General features: G+C 35.7%; 2 protein-coding genes and 1 long non-coding RNA gene across 4 annotated transcripts in view; 2 read left to right on the forward strand and 1 right to left on the reverse strand.

Moving 5' to 3' along the window:
- Positions 1-5,029: 5,029 nt before the first annotated feature.
- LOC114579553 lies at positions 5,030-7,160 on the forward strand. Its single transcript, XR_003700582.1, has 2 exons — positions 5,030-5,944; positions 7,051-7,160. It is a non-coding gene; the product is annotated as an uncharacterized LOC114579553 (long non-coding RNA).
- Positions 7,161-7,534: 374 nt separating this feature from the next.
- LOC110106472 (protein SYM1) lies at positions 7,535-12,195 on the reverse strand. 2 transcript variants are annotated; one of them, XM_020836398.2, is made up of 7 exons: positions 12,031-12,195; positions 9,515-9,655; positions 9,307-9,420; positions 9,052-9,225; positions 8,301-8,416; positions 8,120-8,201; positions 7,535-7,992 (listed from the first exon to the last, which is right to left on the reverse strand). In XM_020836398.2, exons 1-7 carry the CDS (start codon positions 12,145-12,147, stop codon positions 7,978-7,980), a joined length of 759 nt encoding a protein of 252 aa, XP_020692057.1. In that variant the 5' UTR covers positions 12,148-12,195; the 3' UTR covers positions 7,535-7,977. The 2 variants fall into 2 exon arrangements, with proteins under 2 accessions (XP_020692057.1, XP_028550295.1); XM_028694462.1 differs by having other exon boundaries at positions 7,535-8,030; positions 12,031-12,174.
- Positions 12,196-16,747: 4,552 nt separating this feature from the next.
- The window catches only part of LOC110106482 (isoleucine--tRNA ligase, cytoplasmic), a 40,113-nt gene continuing 29,951 nt past the window's right edge, over positions 16,748-26,909 (forward strand). The window contains exons 1-5 of the mRNA XM_020836413.2: positions 16,748-17,484; positions 17,577-17,642; positions 17,722-17,865; positions 22,233-22,459; positions 22,598-22,763. Of these exons, the coding sequence (XP_020692072.1) occupies positions 16,951-17,484; positions 17,577-17,642; positions 17,722-17,865; positions 22,233-22,459; positions 22,598-22,763 (1,137 nt within the window). The 5' untranslated portion in view covers positions 16,748-16,950. The remainder of the gene's footprint in view (positions 17,485-17,576; positions 17,643-17,721; positions 17,866-22,232; positions 22,460-22,597; positions 22,764-26,909) is intronic.

The raw sequence follows: 26,909 nt of genomic DNA on the forward strand, positions 1-26,909 counted from the left end.
TCTCTCGTCGCGATCCGGCTCGGGCGGGATCCGTCCCCGTCGGGTCGGGTCGTGACATACAATATGCAGATGTAGCTTGATCTGTTTGCTTTTGAAACACAAACTCAATATGTTGACTCTGTTTTAGTAGATCTTCAAAATTACGTCTAGCATTATTATGTGCACTGTTATGACCTCCTACATGAATATCAAATTTGTTCGTTTTCTTCCAATTTGAAAATCCATTTTTATTAAATGCTTCTTCATCTTCGTTTTCTCTACCTGGTTTTCTAAACAAATAACAATAAAGACAGTATGATTTGTCTTTGCGTATGCTATACTCTAGCCAATCTGAATACTTGTCAAACCAAGTAGGATTAAATCTTCTCTCTTTCATCACGAATTTAATTTTTGGAAAATCATGACTACGAGGTTGAAATAGTCCTCGTTGTAAATATATTCTTCGAACTTCATCCCGAATATTAGGATTAAAATCAACAATGAGAATTCATAGTCCTGGATCAGATGGAAGATTTTCAACACTTACTTCTATATTGTTAGGTAAATAATTTTCCACTCGAATACGCTTTTCTTTATGATCTTCAATTTGATTGCTATTGTCATTTGATGTTTTTGGAACTGATGATCGTTGAAAATATCTCTCCATAATATTCCAACTCAAAAATGCCTTGAGATTAATCTGATTATTTATCTATTCAAAAATGACCAAAATATAAAACTTATAAAATCATTCATATAAATTCAAAGAGACAAACAATAAAACTTATAAAACTAAGGCATGAATGCATGATCCAACGTTCCATAAAATAAGCAATTTGCAGGCCATGACTTCTAATAGCATTGTGTTGCAACTCGGGCTTCCGAGTTTATGATTTTGATGATAACAAATAATATTTATTAATCTTTTATTTCTCCTAGTATTTGCAGTGCATATGTCTTTCTATGTTGACTAATATTTCAGGTACATCATGCACCGTTCTTTGAAGATTCAAGGCTCAAGATTGCATAGAATTGGTCGTATTAAATGAGTCTGTAATTTTCATTTATTGAGTCAAGTCTTTTAATGATGTATATTAGTTTGTTGATCATGCACACACACAGAGGGAGCAAAAAACGATTATAAATATTTTAACTTTTCTGTTCATCGTACTGTACGAATTTATTTCGTACTGTACGATCTGATGTAACAGAAATAAATTAAAATATTTTATTTTTCCTAAAAAAAATTATTTTTGAATATAACTAATCGTACTGTACGATCACCACATCGTGCTGTACGATCTGTTATAATTAGAAACCTCGCCGTCCATTAAATTAGGCAAAGATTTGAATTTGAAAAGTTGTTCTAATCGTACTGTACGATCATGATCGTACCGTACGATGTTTAAAATATTGCCTAACTTAATCTACTGAATGTTCAATCAAAACGGCTTAATTTTGATATCTTGGTCGTACTGTACGATCTGGATCATACTATACGATCAACAGAGAATTCTGGCCGTCTCATGCTTCGTCCTGGACGAACTGCACTTTTATTGAACTGTTCGTACAGTACATCCTACAGTACATCGTACAGGACATCGTACAGTACGAACTTCAACTGAACTGTTCGTACAGTACTAACTGGACATCGTACAGTACTAACAGGTCAATTTCTGCACATCGTACTGGACTATCTTGAGATCGTACGGTACGATATTTGACACCCGAATTGAGTATTTTTAGGGTTTTTTGAGCCCTCTATTTAAGCACTCTCATAAGACTTTGTAAGAGTCTTTTGGCAGCCATTGCATTTTTGTTCTTTTGGAGAAAACTTGAAGAGAGGACTTGTAATAAATTTTTGTACTTAAAAGCAATAAAAAAAAAAGTTATAAAAAAAGCCTAAAACTACTCCAACCTTTTCACATATATATCGTACGTCTGAAAATCCCCCTTTAATTAAACTTAATCATTTAATTGTGAGCAATCAATATAGCATGCAAAGTTTGGCTACAAATTAACTTCTTGATTTGATAATATTAAGACATCCCCTTAATGCACTGGAAAAGAAATGTGTAAGGAACTCTTCATATAGAAATTATGACGGTGAATTATTTACTATCCATCGGCCTAAGTACATGCATCAAGATCTGTGTCTACCGATCGATCTGGTGCTACTGGCATTTTCCTTCCTATATATTAAGCTTCTTTCATCATCCCCAACACCAAACCAACAGATCAAACAAGCCCTTTATACTACACAGCCCAGCATCACCGGATTGGACCATAGCGGCCCAGCAGCGGCCCATGCACAATACCTGCTGGGAAACAACGATACGTTCGTACCCAATACAGGTTACGAAGTTCCTAACCCGATTCCTTGACCTTATAATAACCAAAAAGATAAATATTTGATATATTTTATATTATGATGGAATAGAAAATTATTAAATTTAGTTTGAGATTTAATGTTATATAAAAAAAATTTATATTGCACTAATTTCAAAATAAATTTAGTAATTTTTCAGTCTGTTTAATATAATTTATATATGTATATTTAATATAATTTTTTCTATAATTATTTAGTCTTTGAAAAATGTTGTCTTATGTCTCCTTTGAATAAGTGAAAGGTATGTAGTCGGGATCGCTCATGCGGCTGGTTGGTTAAGGGTAGAAATTTCTCCCTTTGATCCCACATTTGAATTCTCAAATATGCCCCAAAAAAGGAAAAATTATTCTATGCACAAATCGGGCGCAGAACACCGTCCGGAGATCAATCAAAATCCGTCACGTCAACGGTACCGAGCCGCGATACCAAGCACAGGGATGACGTGCCTCATTTTGATTTGTCTCCAGACGGCATTTGACGTCCACACAGAATAATTAATCTCAAAAAAGATATACATTCAATTGGTAATAATTACCAAATGTCTATCTAGTGGAGTTTGTATTTGTACTGTTTAATTTCATCTAATAGTCTATACTCTTGACCAAATGGTGGCAGAGTCAGAATTTTTTGTTTATATAAACAAATAATATTGCTTCAAAAATGCTATCTATCTTTTCATTCAGGATTTGGAATCCATATTAATGGTTTAAAATTTTTTGTTGTTGGTGCAATTATTATAAAAAAAAAAATTATATGATAAATATATTTTAATTTACTTGATTATGATGTTATAATTAAAAAAATTATAATGAACAATTTCATTTCATTTTATCAAAATATAAATTTTATTGAGTTTTTTTTTTGAGACATTATTTGATTTTGACCTTTGCCTCAGTAACTCTAACAAGTATCTATTCATGAATGAAATGATACTCAATCTCAATATGCTTTGTCCTGACATGTCAAAAATAAGATTTATTGGTCTAGATAGCATTCAATTTGTCACCAAAATTTTTAATCAATACTCTCAACCAACATCAGAGGTCTATTTGGAACAACTTTCATACTACTTTGTTTTTCAGACCTCGATAACCTCGATTATGATCTTATTTGGCTACTGTTTCATTGTTATTTTTAAGTAAATTTTGAACTATGAAGTTGCTTTTTTACAACAACTTTTAAAAAATTACTTTCTCCATAAAACTTTAAAACTATTTTTAAAAAATTACAGCTGTCTCAAATAAACTCTAAGCCAAATGCATGATCTCTTGGAGAAATGGAAATTGAATCCTAATTTTGTTAAACCATGAGAATATGAAGACCAACAAAAGTAAAATTTATATTTGGATCTCCACCTAAGTTAGCATTGTTCAATAAAAGATAAGTCATGGCCAAGAGAATAACTCGCATACCCTAATATTTTTCTTGCTAACATCCACATGTGGTTTTTTGGTTCTTGCATAAACCAACTAATAAGCCCAACAACGAAAGTTATGCTCGGGATTGTATAAATCATATGAGGATAAAAAAAAGCTTATCTTTTTCACAAAGGAGCTTAATGTTTCATTTGGTATAATTTTTTTATTGCTTTTTAAAATAATTTTTTAGAGGAAAAAAAAATTGAACTAAAAATTTTTATACTTGAAAGCAACTTTAGAAAGCAAAAAAAATCGGTCTCAAACAAGAAAAATTGTTAGGAGCGGAGTGCGCACCGTTCGCACAAGCACTTGGTACCTAGCGGTACCCAACGGTACCGAGTGCGGGTACTACTAGATACACAATGCTTGTACGGACGGTCCTCCCCATCCGCACTCTGCACCTAATAATCTCTCCTCAAACAAACCCTTAATTGATAACAAGGGAAGTGTATCAAACATTGCTTTTATTGATGTTAACATTTCAACAATCCTTTTAATATAATCGATACGAGATTTAAAAAATACCACTTAATACTATTTTCTTCTTGTTCTACCCTTAAGATGCAATTTTGTAACCATATAAGCATAGAAAGCAATTAGAAGACTGCCATTTTCCTCGTTATCCACCACCAACAAGTTCAAAGATGATATTACCTAAAGGATAGTAAGAATATATTTCATAAAAAATCACATCAATTTATATATTAAATCTATAATTATTTTTTATCCATGCACTTCTATTCCCTATTATTTCATCATAGCCCATAAAAGATATAATTAATGGCTTTAGCATCCACCTTAATTATTTGAAATTATGACAAATAAATATAAAATTAGAAGTCACAAATCTTTTAGGTACTTCACAATAAGGTTTCCCCGAAGCACTAGCTTCTATGGAATGCACAAGCTCCTTAAACTCTTTGAAACTTGATGAAAATCTTTTTTTTTTTTTTTCTTTATGAGGTAAGTCAATATAAAACTTATAAAAATATCAATAGATGTCACTATGTAGTAATTGTCAAAATATGGAGTTGAATGGCCCATTAGATCATTGTGGATACACTCCAACAATCATTGCATCTTGGAGAGAATTTGTCAGATGAAAGTTGGGGTGTAAGTGAGCCGAGTCGGCTTGAGCTCGACTCGTTTATGAGCTCGCAAGCCGAGCATATCGAGCTCACAAGTCGAGCTAGAGCTCGAATTCGAACTCATTCAAGTCGAGCTCGAACTCAAATAGCTCATGAGCCGACTACGATCCTACAGACCAAATAAACAAGCCAAATATCTCTTAAGAATAGCTCCCATGCCATTAGATTCTTCCAACTCCAACCATGTAATGTACTCTAAATGATTTATATTTGTTGCATTGTGCCAACATATTCCCACGAGAAAGGGCATCATTTTTAATCAATGACAAGCACTAGTGTGATTATTTTACCATGACCATGATTTTTTCCCTTTTTATGATTTTTCACATAAAATTTATAGTCTCTTATGACTCTTACACCTCTCTCTCTCTTATCTGTATATATGTTGCATCTTCGTTCAAAGCTAAGACGTTAAATTTTTTTATCTCTCTATAGCTACGAATGTTCTAGCACGGAACCATTCTTATTCCTTGAAAATAGTTCATATCTACTTGCACATTTGCAAGTTTGATATGGTCAATGAACCATGGGAAGATGTATTTAAAAAAAAAAAAAAAAGTCTTGACTTATGTGATCCTCTATATCTTCAAAATCATCACATTTTTTAGAGAAATCCTTGCAGAAAGCTTCATATGCTAATGCCAACAATCTCGAATATAAATCTTTACCACTAAGTTTATACAGTATAAAAGACCTCCATACATCATATTTAGAAAATTTAAGGATTTCAACAACACAGCCATCCAAATTCATCTTTCAAAAAAGCAAACAAACTTCTTCTCAGAGTGAAAATTGAAGCACCACCAACCATGGTAGTAATTCTAATATTATGTGAAGAAAGTAGAAAGGAGAAAGGAGAAAAGAAGAGATATTTGCCAAACTTATTAGATCATCAACATTGTTTAAGTAATCGATTTTCCAAGCCCAAACCTCTTCCGACCAAGAATTAACACTAACCCAAGATCTACTCCCAAAATTTGAAGAAGGGTGCATCAAAAAAAAAAAAAATAGTAATTGTCAAAATATGGAGTTGAATGGCCCATTAGATCATTGTGGATACACTCCAACAATCATTGCATCTTGGAGAGGATTTGTCAAATGAAAGTTGGGGTGTAAGTGAGCCGAGTCGGCTTGAGCTCGACTCGTTTATGAGCTCGCGAGCCGAGCTTATCGAGCTCACAAGTCGAGCTCGAACTCAAATAGCTCATGAGCCGACTATGATCATGCCGACCAAATAAACAAGCCAAATATCTCTTAAGAATAGCTCCCATGCCATTAGATTCTTCCAACTCCAACCATGTAATGTACTCTAAATGATTTATATTTGCTGCATTGTGCCAACATATTCCCATGAGAAAGGGCATCATTTTTAATCAACGACAAGCACTAGTGTGATTATTTTATCAGGACCATGATTTTTTCCCTTTTCATGATTTTTCACATAAATTTATAGTCTCTTATGACTCTTACACCTCTCTCTCTTATCTGTATATGTGTTGCATCTATGTTCAAAGCTAAGACGTTAAATTTTTTTTATCTCTCTACAGCTACGCATATTCTAGTACGGAACCATAATTATTCCTTGAAAATAGTTCATATCTACTTGCACATTTGCAAGTTTGATATGGTCAATGAAACCATGAGAATATGTATTTTAAAAAATTGTCTTGACTTATTTGACCCTCTATATCTTCAAAATCATCACATTTTTCGGAGATATCCTTGCAGAAACCTTCATATGTTAATGTCAACAATCTCGAATATAAATCTTTACTACTAAGTTAATACAGCATAAAAGGCCTCCATACATCATAGTAAGAAAATTCAAGGATTTCAACAACGCAGCCATCCAAATTCATCTTTCAGAAAATCAAACAAACTTCTTCTCAAAGTGAAAATTGAAGTACCACAAACCATGGTGGTAATTCTAATATTATGGGAAGAAAGTAGAAAGGAGAAAGGAGAAAAGAAGAGTTATTTGCCAAACTTATTAGATCATCAACATTGTTTAAGTAATCGATTATCCAAGCCCAAACCTCTTCCAACCAAGAATTAACACTAACCCAAGATCTACTCCCAAAATTTGAAGAAGGGTGTATCAAAAATAAAAAAAGAGCGCCAAGTTTCACTAAGAATGTGAAGGAATAGTAGTAGACTCACTTGACATAACATATGCTAACATGAAGTAGATGAAAAGAAACTTAAGCTAGCCCTAATCAATGATAACAAAATTACTTAAAATGAGTTGAAATTGGTTTAGACCTTTGACCCCCAATACATACACACAAAAGATGACCCTTGGCAAATTTAGGCTTTGTTTGGGACAGCTTTCTTTCTGCTTCTTAAAGCTGTTTTCTAGTACAAAAACTTTACATAAAAACTGCTTTAAGAAGCAGTTAAAAAGTCATCCAAAATGAAGCCTTAATATGCATCAACCAAACTTAAAAATCAATAAGCTAACACTTGATGAACCCAACATGACTCTTAGATATCATATAATTATATAAGCATAAATGATTTTGAATTCCAAGATATAATGAAATCAATACGACTTTTAAAATTGCTAATTCATGAATCTTGAAATACCCATAATAAAAACATTTCCCCAAAAGAAATATATTTGAAATATTTAACACTTTATGTTCTTTACAGAGATACCTACCTCTAAGCTTAAAAAATCATAGATAATATTTTCCTCATAATAGGCCATTCACGACAAAAGGAAGCCAAAACCCATGTTTGATTTTTGCTTACGCAAAAGTCTAAGGCTTCGTTTGGGCAGCTTTTTTACCACTTCTTAAAGCAGATTTTTAGTACAAAAATTAAAATTTTTGTACTAGAAAACTGCTTTAAGAAGCGATAAGAAAGCCGTCCCAAATGATGTCTAAACCTCATCTCTTTGTACATCCAATTGCTATTGAGAAAGCTAGATAATCTTGTTACATATTATTGTTGTTTGGCGATGTACATCTATTCTAGAATGCAATTACCAACATCTAATTCCCCAAGCCAACCACATTGGTGATAAGCTTTGTACCAGAAATTATTTTGTCATCTCCTACAGAGTGAATAACACAGTGAAAGAGGGTTTGATCACTCCATCAGGATAAATAGTAAATAATTATAATTTGCAGAAAACAGAAAATTGAATATAATTAAAAAAATAATGGTTATTGCTAAAATACCTTAGGAATAGCAGATTGAGACTCTTCACTCAGCTCAGGCTTTGCCTCTGAATGTCTTGCTTCAGATTTCTCGTTCGAGTAACTGAAGAGAGCTCCGGTACATTTTAAAACGTACAGTTCCATATTTTCTTTTTAGTAACAATATAAACAGGTTCAACAAGCCTAATAAGAAGATGCTTACGTTGATAGTATCATAACCCAAATCAGCTCCACGCAGTCCACCCAGAGAAGCCTCTGCTCAACTGGAATTACGCCGTAAGTAATCAGATGAGCAAAAGGCCAAAGCTTCCACCCAGCCTATGAAACCAACGGTATCACGATTTCAACATCCATTGGCACAATCATGAGATGCATTAAGCAGGAAAGTTATGGGAAATTAACTTTATGAATTCTCATTTTTATTTGTTCCTACAAAATATTATTGGTGTTAAAATAACTTATATCCTTGTAATTTTGGATCTAATACTTTTCCTTCCTATTTCTCTAACACTAATTCTATCTATGTTTAATTAAGGGCATCTCCAACCGAACTCCAAACGCTTGAATGACATCCCTCATCAGCTCCAGCCGAACAGTAAGACTTCTGTGGCGTTGCACTGTTCATCTCCGCCATATTTATGTCTCTACCGAACTTGCCGCGCGAAAGAAGAGACTGACTGTTACGCGCAAAAGAAGGAAAAATGGAGTTCAATTGGAGATGAATTATAGCATTTTTTAGTTTCACAACATTTTGGAGTGAAAAATGATATTTTCGGTTGGAGATGCTCTAATGGGAGTTTTTTTTTCACCTTTCAATGTACAATGATTAAACCACCTCAATCTATTTCTAATTACCACATCTCAATGAATGTCATTGAACTCCAACTGCTCCTTCACTTCACTTCAATAAAAAATAAAAAATAATAATAATAATAAAGGATTCTGATTCTTACAGTTAACATGGGCCAAAACGTAGCCTTTAGTTCGATGAAAACATTTGCCGGAGACTCGAATCGCAAGAATCCAAGAACCACATAATAAATACTATTCCAAGTTGCAGTCCAGAGTGTTTGGTCAAATGCCACTTTAGCGGGAACCACCCACCAATCCTGGAACGGAAAAAGAAACTACAAGACGAGCTGTATCTAAGCATCCCAAGCATTTAACAAATCCAAAATTTGTGAAGTGCAAAACCAATTTATAACCACCTCACAAAATTCATAGTAGTAATGAGAAAGGGAACCGTGAAGAGCAAATCCAGTGAGTCCAGAACGGAACATACGAGCGCGATCGAACTCAAAAAGTGGCTTCCCTGCATAGCACTGTAGCACAATAAAATAAAGAGAGCTTATTTAAAGTTCACACATTAAAAACTGATTAAAATCAAATTATTTAAAAAAAAAAAACAATATGGACCTGTGCAATCCAGTCGCCTATAGAGTACACTACACCGCTAATCATCATTTTAGCCAAAACAGGGTTTGTTTTTAGAGCTTCTTCATAGGCAGTCCAGTTATGCTGTGGTGCATATCTGACAATCTCATATATGGTCCAACCCTGGAGTAGTAACTTCTCAGATGATCAGCTGGGGTACAGTTATACTAATATTTCTAGAAAGCTAAATCATTGGTGAAAATGCTAAATCCACATCTACGAATAGTATTAGTATTAAAGATCATAATTAGAGAAATCTTAAATGTTCATGCAGTCCCCTACATGAGAGAAAAAACAATATAGTAGAATTAAGTCAGCAAACAACAATTCAATTAAATATTTCATAACTACTTCAACGCTTCAGGTTTTAAGTTGAAGTACAGCCATAAACTATGTTTCGGTTCTTCACAGGATCAATAAGAGATATTTGACTTCACAGATTCCCCAAGTAGTTGGGATAAGACTAATCATGATAATTACCAAAGTTCAGTGCCATCTTGCGTACTAAAATCTAGAAATCATGCTTGCTCAACAATAATAACATCAAGCCTTCATCCCACTATGCGGGGTCGGCTACATGAATCCTTCTTTTTCCATTGTATCATTTAAGAGTTAAATTCTCATTAAAATCTAATAAATAAATGTAATTTCTAATATTTTCTAACCAAGTCCTTTTAGGTCTATATTTACCTTTCTTAACATAAGTCAAATCTAATACATCTACTTTTCTAACCGAGTAATCGGAAGGTTGTCGTTTTATGTGATCAAACCATCTAAGGCGACTCACTCTAATCTTTTCTTCCACTGGAGCTCCTCCAACCTTTTCACGTATATTCTCATTTCGTATCCTATCTCTAAGAGTAAAGCGACTCATCCACATGAGATCCTCATCTCTGCAACACTTAACTTAATATTATGTTTCTCCTTTAATGACCAACATTATGCACCCTAAAGCATTGCAGGTCTAACGACCGTCTTATAGAATTTTCCCTTAAGTTTGAGGGAGACTTTTCTATCACACAACAAGCTCAATGCATTCCTCCACTTCAACCATCCAACTTGAATTCTATTAATAATATATCTCCATCTATTTCACCATCACTTTGATTCTCTGAACAATAAATCCAAGATATCAAAAACGTGTACTCTTATTAATGACTTGATCACCCAAAGTCACAATCCCCCCACTATATCTATTATTATTAAAATTATACTCCATATATTCAATTTTTGATCTACTCAAACGAAAGTCTTTAGACTATGGTTGACCTCCATAATTCAAGTTTACCTTCAACTCCCTCTCTAGTCTTATCAAAAAGAATAATATCATCAGCAAAAAGCATATACTAGGGTACAACCTCATGCAAATGTCTAGTGAGAACATCCATGACTAAAGCCTTTAGAACTCATGTTTGCTCAAAAACAAAAAATTTTTCTTGCACTTAACAAAATAGTTTAATGAGTGGAAGACGAGCCATGTTAAGTTCTAGCATGGGCGGATCCACCCATAGCTTAGGGTGGGCAAATGCCCACCCTCAAAAAATTCTTTTTTAATATTTAGAGGGGAGATTTTGAAATATTTTGAGTATTTTGGGCATTTTGACCCCCCTCAAAAATCTTTTTTGTCTTACTTTTACCAATCCTACGAATTTTTGCCCATCCCTCACAAAAAAAATTTTTTTTGCCCATCCTAAAAAAAGAAGCTGGATCCGCCCCTGAGTTCTAGTGCCTGAATCCGAGTGAAAGTCCAGAATGCATGCTAACTTCTACATGCCAAACCTTTTTGTTATTGAAAAGTCTATCAACAACTAAGCAAAATGAATTTGGCAGTTATTTTTTACATCTATACTGCATTCCTTCGCTGTTCAAGTATTCTTCCTCATGAAACATATGGGATCTAAAATTTCAATTTCTCTATGCTTTAGTTGAATCGTATATTTTCATAAAAATATGTTTGATTCACTGAATACCATCTAAGTAGCTCATTCAACTCAATCCATGTTGTATGGCTTCAGTGGGGAGGGTGAAGATGGATGATGATTATTTCGTCAAAAATTTTAAATTCCATTAACATGAATCGTCGTAATAATTCTGTCACTCATTCTTTTCTTTTCTTTCTTTCTTTTCTTTATTTTTTTTTAAATTTCATTTACATGGATTGCTTTAATAATTCCATCATTCACTCTTATATTTTCTTTTCTTTTAATTTCTTTCCTTTTTTTTTTTTTTTTTTTTTTGGGGGGGTTTTTTTTTTTTTTTTTTTTGAGGGTGGAGAGGCATGATATATGCGACGTGATGATAATTTACAAGGTCTCTTAAAAAAAAATACATATTAAAAGATCGTCAAATCATCGAAAGAAATTCATAAGAAATTCCTGAAAAGTATTGGCAAAACCCAATGCTATGCTACTGATTCATCATTTGTGAAAAACTTAAGGGAAAAATGAAGCATAAGAAGCAGAGAGAGAGAGACAGAGAGAGAGAGATGGATGACCTACATGCCAGTAATCCATGTCAATAGTGAGCAGCTTCGTGATGGCGAAGGTGCCGGCCGCAAGCACGATGGAGGCGTTAATGGCCCGATCAACCATCTTATCCTGCTCTTCCACTTCCATCAGAGAGACCGATGTAGAGGATGATAAGGAGAAGCCAAATCCACCTCCGCCTCCAACCCCAGCACCGCTCTCAAAAGCAAATCCACCAATCTGACTTGTACTTGAACCTGCTGCAGGTCAAGGTTACTTTCCTCCTCCCTGCCTACCCCGACTTGCTGATCCGTAGAGTCCTCGCTTTGCACGGGAAGAACGTTGATGTCGTCGGACATCGCTACCGCCGCTGCCGTAAGCAATCGATTCCGGAATCCAGCGACGGTAATGTCAGCAATTCTAGTGTAGGAGGAGATGGGCAGGGTAAGGAACAGCCTCGATTTGGCGGGCATGGAATTGTAGTAGGGGAGAGCGAGAAACCTCTGAGAGGCCATACTGTTGATGGCCGAAAGGAAGAAGGGTGAAGGGAAGGCTTCTTCCTTCCGATCTCCCCTCCGTTTGCCGTCAGTCGGATTACATATAATTATATATATTTATAGGCCCTTCAGTTGCTGATTGCCTCCATATGCTCACTAAGCTTAAGTCGAATGCCTTTCATAAATTTGCGTGGGCTAAATTCGAACGAATCAGAGCAACAATAATCTTAATAAAAAAATATATTTTTTTGCTTTATTTTTGTGGATATCCATCAAATAGTGGTCTTCCACACAAATCATTTAGGGTCTATGGACATTAGAAAATAGAATATTGATGGTTTGGATAATTGACTTATTAGGAGAGCCAATCGAAATCTTGTGATGTGAGACTCAATATAATATTTATATTAAAATATTTTTATTAGATTCCTGCTTTTATATATTTTAAAAATATGTTCTATTTTTTTACAAGTTAATTATGAAGATAGTTGATACTTCATGCAAAAATTATCTTGATCGGGCATGAATCTCGAGGCAAAAATCAAGTGGAAAACTTCAAAAATTAAATTCGGAAGGACATGAACTCCGATTTCAGCAAACTTATAGTCAAACTGAGCGTCTCGGAAATACAAACCCAACGACACCAAATTCGACCCGATCTGAGTCCAAATGGGTCCAAATCAAGGACCTGAAGTGCCGTTGGAAGGTTCAAACAACAATTTGAGTTACCAAACGGTCTCCGATTTTAACGAGCTTATACTCGAATTGAGCGGCTCGACGATACGAATCCAACGAGCCCAATATCGCTGAATTACGACATCATTAAGATTTCCAAATATCCAACGAATGGTGCACAATCGAATGGTTCAATATCGGCCGTCCATTCAAACCACTTCCAATTCTCCTCTGATCTCACACCTATTTACAAGTCATGCCACTCCAGAAAAACTATAAATAGAGCCCTCATTCTTCACAAGGGGGGGGGGGGGGGGGGGGGGGGGCAAGAGGGGGGGGGGAAGGGGAGAGAGAAAAGAAGAGGAGAAGAAGAGGAGAAAGAGAAAAAGGAGAATCCTCTCCTCGACCACCACTGGAGCTATTCCTGCCACCTAAATACGCCGGAACTCTGCCGGATATTAGGGAGAACACCAGAATTTTGCCCAACTTCCCTGAGATGCGTAAATTCTTCTCAATTAACGACAGAGTTTCCTACTGATGCCGAAACTCCGCCCAAGTGATGCCGGAGTTCTCCTCGTCCACCAACAGACGTCGGACTTCTATCCGACAACTGACCTTCACTCTTCGCCAAGTTTCTACCCGATGCCGGACTTCTATCGGTTATCGGACTTTTGCTAGACGTATATCCGAATATGGATTTATTTCCATTGTTGGACTTCTACCTGACGTCGTCCTTCTAACCTTCATCATTAGACACAGTCCTACCAACCTCCCTCGCAAGGCAACTGTCCTTCTGACCTTCGTCGCCAACCAACTACGGTCCTTCTAACTTACGTTGCCCACCGACTATAGTCTTTCCGACCTCCGTCGCCCGCCGACTACGGTCCTCTTGACTTATGTCGCCCGCCGACTACAATCTTTCCGACCTCTGTCGCCCGCCAACTACAGTCTTTCTGACCTCTGCCGCTCGCCGACTACGGTCCTCCTGACTTATGTCGCCCACCGACTATAGTCCTTCCGACCTCCGTCACCAACCGACGACGGTCCTCCTGACTTACGTCGCCCACCGACTACAAGCCTTCCGACCTCCGTCGCTCGCCGACTACGATCCTCCCGACCAAACGAATATGTCAATAGTGATTATTTGTATTCACATCATGTAATGTACTCTATAAAATGTACATCAAGCTAAGGCATTCTCCCAAGGAAGGGCCTCATTTGTAATCGACTGCAATACTAGTGGATTCATTCAAACTAGGCTAGGCCCCGTGGTTTTTCCCCCTTTTCAGTGGTTTTCCACGTAAAAATTTTGGTGTCTCATAAATGCTATACCGTCTCTCTTATCTGATTGCGTGCCGGATTTTCGTACAACGCTAAGACGATAAACTTTATATTTCTCTATCGCCGCGAATACTCCTGAACACAACAATAGTTTTTCAGACTATATTACTTATCTTTTGCATATGTGTAGTACTTACTAAAGTGTATCACAAAATAAATTGCTTCAAAAAAGTTCAACAAACGAAGTTTGATATAACATTTTCGAGTCTTGCTCAAATCATTCATGGGCCCTATGATTCCTTCCTAGCAAGCCTATTTAGACGTTGGCCCGCTACTTCCCATTTGAAGTGTGCCATCAATCTTGAGTTCCGGTTCCAAGTTCTCATCCATCGGTACCATCCCGCAATGCAAGGTTCACCTAGCTTCATCAATCTCGTCCATGAGCCCTAACTCCAAGTAAATTTTCATGGCGTTGTGGTCTTGCGAAGCTAGCTTTAGTGATCTTCATTAATCTCATCCAAAAAACCCCAGCAAACTCCCATCATTTCATATCAGCTCTAATTACCTCATATGATGTCGTCTGCAAGCCCATATCAACTATGGTTGCGCAACTAGCTCCAATGACCTTCACTTATCTTGTTGAAGCCCCCAACAAAATCTCATCTTGTGATGCCAACTCCAATGACCTTTAATGCTCTCATTCTCAAGCCCTAGCAAACTCTAATCACAACATTTTGTGATCCCGCAATGTCCACTCCAGCGACCATCGTCATCACCAGTTCGATCCACGTTTGAATCAGTTTCGAATTAAACTTTTTATGTAAAGTTCAATTTCAAATCAAATTGATCATTTTCTATTGTGATATACTTCAATAAAAGGTTCACAAATACATGAGGAGTACCTTAATTTGAAATGAACTTTTGTGCATATCTCCACAATCAAACATTCAATGATTATAATTCTTCTATGTATCCTATTATGAGATATATAAAGTCAATTTGCTCCAAATATTTAGCATATTGAGTTATCACTAATTTATAAGATAAAATTTTCATACTTAATGAAATTTAAATTAGTTTGTTATTAGTTTAACTTATAATTATGGTATAATAATTGTAGATCAAATCATCATTGGGTATTTGTTCTCATATAATTGTAGATCAAATCATCTACATTAGATTCATTAAGCATTAATTTTTTTTAGTTAATTTTGACAATGAATATACAATGATTACTATAATGATTAGTGTTATGATATGAAATAATAATAATAAAAAAAAGATGTGTTAGCAATAAACGATAATAAGGGAGTTGATGTTATGATTATGATTTTATGATAAAATAATATTATTGAATAATAGTCTGATCAGTATTAATTTACATTCACTCTCTTAATATTATCAGTTCATTTTGGATATTTTCATTCCATATATAGCTTAGTTAATTAGCTATTCTCAAATCAAATTAAATTATGTTAAATAATGCCAAAACAACTGAAATGGTTGCTTCAAAGTAGATATTCCAATGACCTAATTGAGCAAAATCACAACATTATAAGTTTAATGCGCCATTAATAAAAATATTCTGACAATTAAATAGCAGTCAAATCACTCGGATTTAAAATTTAAATATTTGTTTCAAATGTTTTAGCATTATTGTATTAAATTAAATCAGAAATAAGCTTTTAAACAGGTTTTTTTTTTTTTTTTTTGAAGAAATCACAACATTTTTTTTAAACAGGTCTAAGGCTTTGTTTGGATCTTTTGGGACATTTTTCTTATTGCTTTTTAAAATGAATTTTTAGTATAAAAATTTCAAATTTAAAAATTTTTTATACTAGAAAGTTGCTTTCGAAAGTAGCAAAAAAGTTATTCCAAATAAAGCCTAGATATTCAATGTCTCTAATATAAGACAAATGTTTCATTTGAGACGACCATCTTATTGTTTCTTAAAGCTGTTTTTTAATATAAAAATTAAAAATTTTATACTAAAAAATTATTTTAAAAAGCACTAAAAAATTTGTCCCAAACGTTAAATTTTTTGTATTAAAATTCTGTCTTAAAAAATAATAAAAAAATTATTCCAAATGAAGTATAAGATTTACTTTGGGATAATTTAATATTTTTTAAAGTTAATTTTTAGCATAGTTTTTTTTAATTAAAATTTTGTATACTAAAAAATTATTTTAGAAAAGGAATCATAAAATCATATGTGATTGGGACTAACGTGGAAAATTTTTATTGGTTAATATGAAATAATTTGACAGGAATTATTTCTTGGAACACAAGGCTGCCTTCCATGCCTGCCATTTAGTGCTCCTGCTAGAATTTCATTGATATTCTTTGCCACCACGGACCAGGTTGATTTCCTCGTCTTCATCACTTCAACCAAAACCCTAAGCCCCTCTTTCCAGCCGCCTCCGCACGATTCCCAGAGAATAACGTCAACCCGTCTTCTCGCCGGCAGCGAATTACCCTTCCCTTTTCCGGATCACCCTCTATGGAGGATGTCTGCGAAGGCAAAGACTTCTCTTTCCCTAGGCAGGAGGAGCAGATCATACTCTTTTGGGATACTATCCAGGCCTTCAAAACGCAGTTGGAGCGCTCAGCGCATCTCCCGGAGTACGTCTTCTATGACGGCCCTCCTTTTGCCACAGGACTTCCTCACTATGGCCACATTTTGGCCGGCACCATCAAGGACGTTGTCACCCGCTACCAGTCTATGAAAGGCAACCATGTCACGCGTCGATTTGGTTGGGACTGCCATGGACTCCCCGTGGAGTACGAGATCGACAAGAAGCTCGGTATTAAGAGCCGCGACGACATTTTGGCCATGGGGATCGACCGCTACAACGAGGAGTGCCGCAGCATCGTCACTAAGTATGTGAAGGAGTGGGAGGAGGTCATCACTAGGACGGGAAGATGGATCGATTTCAGAAATGATTACAAGACAATGGACCCCCAGTTCATGGAGGTAATTTGGTGGGTCTTCGCGCAGCTGTACGAGAAGGGCCTCGTCTATCGTGGTTTCAAGGTTAGGTCATAGATGGAAAAGATTGCATTTTTCGTCCCCATTTCGGCGTATTGGATATAAAAGGCTCATGCTTGCGCTTGCTTCTTCTGCAGGTCATGCCTTACAGCACGGGTTGCAAGACGCCTCTTTCGAATTTTGAAACTGGACTAAATTATAAGGTTTTGATGGTTTTTGGCTGCAGTCCTTACTAAAAGAATTATTCTTCCTTTTTTGTTCTGATTTTTGCTTGTTATGCAGAATGTTGCAGATCCTGCAATCATGGTGTCTTTTCCCATCATAGGTAATCCAGAAAACACTGCCTTAGTGGCATGGACGACAACTCCATGGACGCTTCCAAGCAATCTTGCTCTCTGTGTTAATGCCAATCTCGTATATGTCAAGGTAAGGTATGCGCGTGATTCCGGAAACCATTTTTTTGCGATAGGTAACGTTATTTTAAGCGGCCTACTGGCCTTCGTCGTATTTAATTGGTGCACATAGGAAGCGGGCCATTCTTAGTATTAGAGATGACACCTCACTTAAGGCTAGAACTTGGGCTTTTTTCTTTTTCTCTTCTCATGATGGAGCATTTTGTAGAGGGTGGAAAGTTTGATCCAGGTGCTTTATACTCCATTTTGCTCTTGAGTCATCAACGGTACATGCCTGGACTTTTGAATTATTTTTCGTTGGAACTACCTAAGGTTGGTGGAACTGACTGCCTTGAGATTGATTAATAAGAAATAAAAGGAACCACGGATTCATGTGCGAAATAAGAGAGAAAATGTGCCATGAATCCATGTGATTAACGTCAAAAGGGGAGTGCCACAGATTCATGTGCTAGATAAGGGTAAACATGTGCCACAAATCCATGCCCTTAACATGGAAAGGGAATACCATGGATTACACATAACCGGAATTTTCAGACAACAAATTTAATTTTTGAAATATTTGTAAGTATTTCTTCTTAAGATTCTATAGTTTCTATTTATGTTCTAAGTAACTTTGTGTATAAATATCCATTGATTGAATAAACTATCCAATATTTCTAGCCATTTCTTTTTATAAGGTATCAGAGGAAGTCCAGTGTCCTCTTTCCAGCATTAACTTTTTTTATCTCTTTCATTCCTATCATTTGCATCCTATTTGTTTTTTTCGAGTTCCCATCCAAAGGAGTCAACCATTGAATGGTGAAAACCAGGCTAATCCTTCTGAAGGAGAATTCAAGGGGCTACAAATCTTATATCTTTTGAATGGAAGAAATTACCTAAAGTGGTCTTAGATTGCAAAGACCTTTCTAAAAGGAAAGGAAAAAAAAATCATCACTTTGTTGATCCTCCTCCATATTTAAAATTCCCAATGTTTGTATTATGTGATGAAACAAACTCCATGATTATGTCATAATGATGGAACACCATGATACATGAAATTAGTGGATCATACACGTTCGTAATTATCACAAAAAAATTGGGAAGATGCCAAACAGATTTACTCAAAGGTTAAAGATGTCTCTCTCATCCATGAGATCAAGATGAAGCTATCAACAATCAAGCAATATAATGATAGGAAACACTTATAGGCACTAGAATTCCCTTTGTGGAGTTTGAATTCCAGCACTTGCAAAAACATATTGGAGAAGAATTTGGAAGAAATAATCAAACTTAAACCTTTTTAATTATAAAAGATGAAAGAAACAACAAGATACAATGGACCCTCAATTGGAGAGGAGGATCCGTCTCTCCCAATCTCTAGTCAACGGTTAGAACTTAGAACCCAAGTAAACCTTAGGAACTCTCAAAATTTAGCAAATAACTAGATAACCATAACCCTAGAAAATCTCATATATTTAAAGCATACAAATACAAGCCTAATTTACTAAACAATCCCTCCCTAAATAATAACTTGCCTAAGCGCCCCTCGTATTCAAGTACTGGGCCCCACAAGGGGTCGACGGCTGTAATGCCACAGGGAAATAAACCAGCCCCCCTGGGCTAGTTTGCCCAGCCCACCTGGGCCAGTCCCCGTCTATCAGATAACCTCTCTGTCATTGAATATTTCAATGCAATGAAGGTTTGTTAGTTAGAATTATATTACCATCAATATCTCAAGATGAAATATAATGTTGATGTGATAGTTCTAACATAATATGTTGAAAGAGAAAAAAGTTTTTGAGTTTCTTGTAGTACTCAATATTAAATTTGACCAAGTTTGTGTTCAAATCTTGAGCATAAATGAGGTCTTCTTGCTTATAGAAACTAAATAAAAAAGGATGGTAATGCTTGATATTAAAAAATCTGATTATTTATAATATATGTAATTTCAGATTACAATAATGTTCAATTTAAAAGTTCCAAAATTTATAAAGAATTTTGGGACATGATAGCTTTTTCCATTCGATCAAAAGCAAAAGGTTAGAAATTGATCTTTATTTTAATTAGTTGGTTCATAAAAAGTAAACTGATTCACCAGTTTAACTGCTAGTTTTGATTGGTTCTAAACAGAAACGGTTTTTGGGTTTGAACAAACTGGCTAGAGGATCAGTTCATGGCTGAACTGATGGAACCGCTGGTCTAGTCCTTAAAACCTTTTTGTTATCTCACGAGCATTGGGCCTCATTACCTTAATGATGTCTTTTGCATTGATAAGTTTTCTTTGTTCTGGATTTTAGTTTGTTTTCTTTGTCTTTAACTAGTTTATCAGATTTTATTTTATATATTTGATTTCTAAGTTATCCTAGATGAAATGATTAACCTCTTTTGAATCCTAAGCTTGAGATCATTCTAACAACTTATGTTCAAACTTAGAATGCTTTTCATATTTCCTGGAAACTCTTCATCAGAGGGGTTGCAATGAAAAAGAAAGAAAAAGCTCCATCTTTTTTCCACATCTGAAACCGGAAAGTCGTATTTGCTAAATTTTTTAATGAAAATTGTGAAAATAAGATTGACTATAGTGACCTTAGTACCCTAAATGTAAATAAGGCGTATTAATAAAACCGAAGTTAGAGAGGCTTTAAAGAAAATGAAGGGTGGAAAAGCTGTTGGACCTGATGATATTCCAATAGAGGTGTGGAAATGCTTAGGAGATGAAGGAATTTCTTAGCTTATTAAACTTTTTAATACTATTTTGAAGACTAAAAAGATGCCAGATGAGTGGAGGATGAGTGTGTTAATTCTTATTTTAGAGAATAAAGGTGATGCACAAGATTGTGCGAATTATAGAGGAATTAAGTTAATGTATCATACTTTAAAACTATGGGAGCTAGTTATGGAGCATAGATTGTGGCGTGATACTAATGTTTCTCAAAATCAATTTGGATTCATGCCGGGTAGGTCGACTATGGAAGCCATACATTTATTAAGAGGTTTGATAGAGAAATATAGAGAAAATAATGAGGATATACATATGATATTTATTGATTTAGAAAAAGCATATGATAAAGTTCCAAGAGAAGTGTTATGGAGAGTTATTGAAAAGAAAGGAGTTAATAATGCTTATATTCAAATCATTAAAAATATGTATGCAGGAGCTATTACTTGTGTTCAAACACAAGGTGGTTTGACCAAATATTTCCCTTTTTCGGTTGGGTTACATCAAGGATCAGCCTTAAGCCCATATCTTTTTGCTTTAGTCATGGATGTTCTCACTAGACATTTGCAAGAGGATGTACCTTGGTGTATGCTTTTTGCTGATGATATTCTTCTTGTTGATAAGACTAGAGAGGGAATTGAAGGTAAACTTCAATTATGGAGGTCAACCTTAGAGTCTAAAGGTTTTCGCTTGAGTAGATCTAAAACGGAATATATGGAGTGTAATTTTAGCAGTAATAGTCCTAGTGAGGGGATTGTGACTTTGGGCGATCAAGTCATTAATAAGAGTACACGTTTTAGATATCTTGGATCTATTGTTCAGAGTGATGGTGAAATAGATGGGGATATTATCAGCAGAATTCAAGTTGGATGGTTGAAGTGGAGGAATGCATCGGGCTTGTTATGTGATAGAAATGTACCCCTCAAACTTAAGGGAAAATTCTATAAGATGGTAGTGAGGCCTGCAATGCTTTATGGTGCCGAATGTTGGCCATTAAAAGAGAAGCATAATACTAAGTTAAGTGTGGCAGAGATGAGGATGCTCAGGTGAATGAGTGGCTTTACCCTTAGAGATAGGATACGAAATGAGCATATACATGAAAAGGTTGGAGTAGCTCCAGTAGAAGATAAGATTAGAGAGAGTCGCCTTAGATGGTTTGGTCACATAAAACAGCGGCCTTCCAATGACCTGGTTAGGAGATTAGAGGTATTAGATTTGACTTATGTTAAGAAAGGTAGAGGCAGACCTAAAAAGACTAGGTTAGAAAATATTAGGAATGACCTTTCTTTATTAGATTTAAACAAGAATTTGACCTTTAATAGGACACAATGGAGAAAAAAGATTCATGTAGCCGACCCCACGTAGTGTGATAAAAGCTTGATGTTGTTGTTGAAACCGGAAAGTTGTAGTTTACAGGAGAGGGCTTGTTCACTGTTAGATTGTTGATATAAAAGGTCCTAGAGTTTTCCATGCAAATGTTGTCTCCAAATTTTCTTGATGGATGGATAGTTGTGGTTTCTTGCAGCGTGTCCTTTTGTTTTGGTACTTTCATAATGAATGTATGTTTTAATGTGAAACCTAACAGCTGGTTCATTCATTTCCTTTTTTTTTAAAATTTGCTTGTATGTGTATTGCTATTTATTTTACAATTTTGATCTCATCTTGTTAAAAATGACTGACAGGTTAGAGACAAGCTGACGGGTGCTATTTTTATAGTAGCAGAATCTAGGTTGTCTGAGCTTCCTAGCAAGAAAATTAAAACAGATGGATTGGTTGATTCAATGCAAAAGCTGTCAGTTTCTAACACGGAGAGTAAAGTTATCATGGCTGATAAATTTCAACACAAAAAAGATAGTGGTTCCTACGAGTTGTTGGAGAAATTATCAGGATCTTCGCTTGTGGGAATCAAGTAAGCATTGCATTTTTTTTGCAATTCCAATATATTTTTTGGTTAGATGCAAAGTTTATTAAATTTTTACAGATATTCTATTTTGAAATGGTTTTGTTTTTCCTATGATGGGTTCTCATGAATGGCTCGTTATTGCAGATATAAGCCAGCATTTGACTATTTCCTAGAGTTGTCAGAGGTGGCATTTACTGTAGTTGCTGACAATTACGTAACTGATGATAGTGGTACTGGGGTTGTTCATTGTGCTCCTGCATTTGGTGAAGATGATTATAGGGTCTGTATAGCCGCTGGTATAATCCAAAAGGTATATGCGCCTATTTTTTATTTTTTCATCACATTAATGATTGATGCAATTATTTTGAAAAGGGAGGGAAGGGGTACTTAATTAATCTCTTAAATGGAGTTCTAATTTTTAGGAAGGAATTAATTAAAATAGGAGAGAGATTGGGTGCCTTAATGGAGAAGCATTAATTAAGTAGAGAGATGAGATAAGAGAGAGGGGGCGGCAGGTAGAGAGAAGATGATTTAGGGAAAGAGAATTAAAGTGGGCCTTGATTGGAATCCGAAATTGAGGAAGATTAATTGAAATCAAATCTAATCAGAAATTTAATTGGACATAATTTAAACAACTTTCCTACAATAAGAATCATAATTTAGTAAACAAATTCAAATTCAAATTAATTTGAATTTTTAATTTGAATTCGAATTCGTTACCAAATTAAGATGTATAAAATAGGAATGCTCTGAATACAAGATGAAATTGTGGGAGCCAATGGTGCAAAGAAGGTGGCCGACGGCTATGAAGGTCTTAGGGTTAGGGTTTGTGAGGGTGTTTGCAGATTGGAGGTGGGGGAAAGATGGCCGGTTAGGCTTAGGAGGGGGATGAGAAATTTCGGTGGGGAAGAAGAGAAGGTTGTGGGAAGAGGCCGGCGGGTTATGGTGGAGGAGGAGATGAAGTCGGCGGGATTGGAGAGAGGATGAAGATGGTGATTAGAAAAAAAAAATAAGGAGAGCAAAAAACAAAGAAAACCGTGAGCCCGGACACTTCTTGCGGCTGACGGGTGTTGCGTTGACTTTCACCAAGGGACTTTAAACCATGAGCCCTGACCCATCCTACGGCTAGTGGAAACTACGATTCCCTCCCATAATAATCTCACCAAAGTCCTCCCAAGGAACAAAGTGTAGAAATAATATTTTTTTTTTATTAATCCATCCTTGATCTAATACATGAGCAAGAGCTTTTATATATAGGCCTTAAAAGAAACTAAAATACAACTTTACCCCTTGGGCTTACATAAGACAAGATCTTTAAATAAGGGTAAAAATGGAAAATCGCATAATTAAATCAAAACTATAATTAATAAACTAAGATAAAATGGAGGGATTTAAGCCGTCGATCTTCGTCTCTTCCTTTGATTAACGTCTACCGTCGGATGTCCACATCAGCAAGCTTGTCATTTACTTTTCAAGCCGAAATTTGATAATTGATGTCCTCAAAATAAGAATTATAGGATTAATATAGGGCTCTTATTTGCATTTTCATTTACCAATATTTGTTCAGATCAGTCTGCAATTCTTGATGAATTTTTTTTTTGAATTGCAAATATAGTTTATGTTGACAAGTTGACCATGTGTTGATCAATCATTTGTTTGTTTGAAGATGACTATCACTATAGTTATGATAGAAAAAATCCATATAGACAACAGAGGGCCTTGGGCAACGGAAATGAGTCATTTATGTGGAAGAGGTCGGTGAAAACAAAATGTGTTATTTATCTTGTAAGTGAAAACTTGTCTTTTACGATTTTTTGTCCCTATGTTTGTGCTTGGAGGGATTACTTAGCATGAAATATGTGGATAAGGCCAGGTGACAAGTGTTGCTTGGCAGTGGGTCCACATTCTTAAGGAAGTTGAGCTTAGTGCCATGAATTTTTAGATGTAGGAGATCTCATATAATGGAGGTAGATGCAGACGTGGTGAAGAGGAATCAATGAAAGAAAGCTCAGGGCATGCCATAAGCATGGGCAAATGCACTTATGCTGAAGCTCATAAGAGAGGAAGCATTGCAATAGAATGCTAAGGGTGTAGGAGGCCGATCATTGGGCAGAAGCGAATGGAGCGAGGGATATAGGAGAGCATAGTGTCTGGCAAGTTGTGGGAATCCAAGACCAAGTGATGGAACCATAGAGATGTGGGTGAAAGGAGAAGCATGAAGCGCAAAGCTAGAGCATAGGCTATGTTATGCGAAATTTTGATCACCGTAGGATGTTGGTACGGTTGGATATTCAAGGTGGAGTGAATCTAGATAGACGAGTCATGCAGGCAGAGACCAATAGTGGGAGCAAAGAGAAGTAGAAGTGTTGATAGTGGGGAGCAAATTAGAGTAGAAGTTGAGCTAGTTGGGATGCTAGGAAGTGCAAGAGAGATGACAGCGGATGAGTGATTGAGTGGAGGTTTGAGATAGTGGCAAAAACATGGAAGAAGAGAAACAACAGAAAATATGATAAGGTGAGAACAACTTTTGTTTCTACTTATACAATAAGTAATTTTTGATGGTATTTTCATTGTGATTATGGTCGTTGTGGCTGACGTGGCTAATAAGCAATGCAAGAGGTCATGGAACGAGATTCCTCTTCGTGGTGAATGTATATTATAAATTAGGTTCATAGCACCTTGGTATCATGTGTGATTATCTCTAAGCGCAACAACATAATGCGCTAGTCGCGAAACAACATATGCTGCGTAGTGATTGGCCTCCAACTTGGTCTTGCTCGGGCTGTTATGGGTGATTTTATTCTAGCCTGGCTTGAGTTTGAGGTTTGATTAAGACTAACCATGGTCTTGTCAGACAATAATTGGCCTCAATTTTTGGATAAGCACACAATATAGTGTTTGAATATTATGCCTGCTATGTTCTCTTTGCGATGAACGTAATAATTAACACTTCAATGATAGACCAAATAATCATTCAAAGATTAAATGTATCCTCTAGTCTCCATAATTTGAGAATTGGCAATGCCAAATCTCCATTAACTCGAACTATTTTCATTCCTCCTAAATTGCATAAACTCCAAGTTGTGAGCAAACACTGACAACATTGTTTCTCATTGGCAATTATAGATAAGCATGTAGTATTAGTTTATCTAATAAAAAAATGAAGGATGTAAAAGCTGTTGGACCAGATGATATTGCAATACAAGGTGTGGAAATGCTTAGGAGATGAAGGATTTCTTAGCTTACTAAACTTTTTAATACTATTTTGAAAACTATAAAGATGCCAGATGAGTGGAGATGAGTGTGTTAATTCCTAATTCCTATTTTTAAGAATAAAGGTGATGCACAAGATTGGTGTGAATTATAGAGGAATTAAGTTAATGTGTCATAACTTTAAAACTATGGGAGCGAAGTTATGGAGCATAGGGTTGGCGGCGTGATCCTAATGTTTCTCAAAATCAATTTGGATTCATGCCGGGTAGGTCGAGCTATGGAGGCATACATTTTATTAAGAGGTTTGATGGAGAATATAGAGAAAATAAGGAGGATCTACATATGATTTTTTTATTGATTTAGAAAAGCATATGAATAAGTTCCAAGAGAAGTGATATGGGAGTTCTTGAAAAAAAAGTAGTTAATAATGCTTATATTCAAAATCATTAAAAGATAGTATGCAGGAGCTATTACTTGCGTTCAAACACAAGGTGGTTTGACCAAGTATTTCCCTATTTCGTTGGGTTACATCAAGGATCAGCATTAAGCCCATATCTTTTTTGCTTTAGTACATGGATGTTCTCACTAGACATTTGCAAGAGGATGTAACCTTGGTGTATGCTTTTTGCTGATGATATTCTTCTTCTTGATAAGACTAGAGAGGGAGTATTGAAAGTAAACTTGAATTATGGAGGTCATCATTAGAGACTAAAGGTTTTTCCTTGAGTAGATCTAAAACGGAATATATGGATGAGTAATTTAGTAGTAATAGACCTAGTGAAGGGTTTTGACTTTGGGCGATCAAAGTCATTAAAATTAAGATATACAATTTTAGATATCTTGCGATCTAATTGTTCAGATGATGGTGAAAAATTGATGGAAGATATTATCGCAGAATTCAGTTGGATGGAGTTGAAGTGGAGGAATGCAACGGCTTGTTGTGTGATAGAAAAATTGCCCCTCAACACTTAAGGGAAAATTCTATAAGATGGTAGTGGGCCTGCAATGCTTTATGGTGCTGTGTTTCCAATTAAAAGAGAAACATAATACTAAGTTAAGTGTGGCAGAGATGAGGATGCTCAGGTGGATGATTGGCTTACCCTTAGAGATAGGATACGAAATGAGCATATAGATGAAAAACGTTGGAGATCCAGTAGAAGATAAGATTTAATAGAGAGTCGCCATTAGATGGTCTTTGGTCAACATAAAACCGGTTCTTCCAATGAAACCCGGTTAGGAAAGA

The sequence above is a fragment of the Dendrobium catenatum genome, unplaced genomic scaffold, assembly GCF_001605985.2.
Source record: "Dendrobium catenatum unplaced genomic scaffold, ASM160598v2 fragScaff_scaffold_488, whole genome shotgun sequence".
Classification (NCBI taxonomy): domain Eukaryota; kingdom Viridiplantae; phylum Streptophyta; class Magnoliopsida; order Asparagales; family Orchidaceae; genus Dendrobium; species Dendrobium catenatum.

Bases quoted from the DNA above. Each gene is read 5' to 3' on its own strand.
- LOC110106472 (XM_020836398.2), bottom strand. From the start codon at position 12,147: ATGGAAGTGGAAGAGCAGGATAAGATGGTTGATCGGGCCATTAACGCC. The intron at 9,656-12,030 runs GTAGGTCATCCA...TTACTACTCCAG, and splicing joins TTGACATGGATTACTGGCAT to GGTTGGACCATATATGAGAT. The intron at 9,421-9,514 runs GTCCATATTGTT...ATTGTGCTACAG, and splicing joins TAGGCGACTGGATTGCACAG to TGCTATGCAGGGAAGCCACT.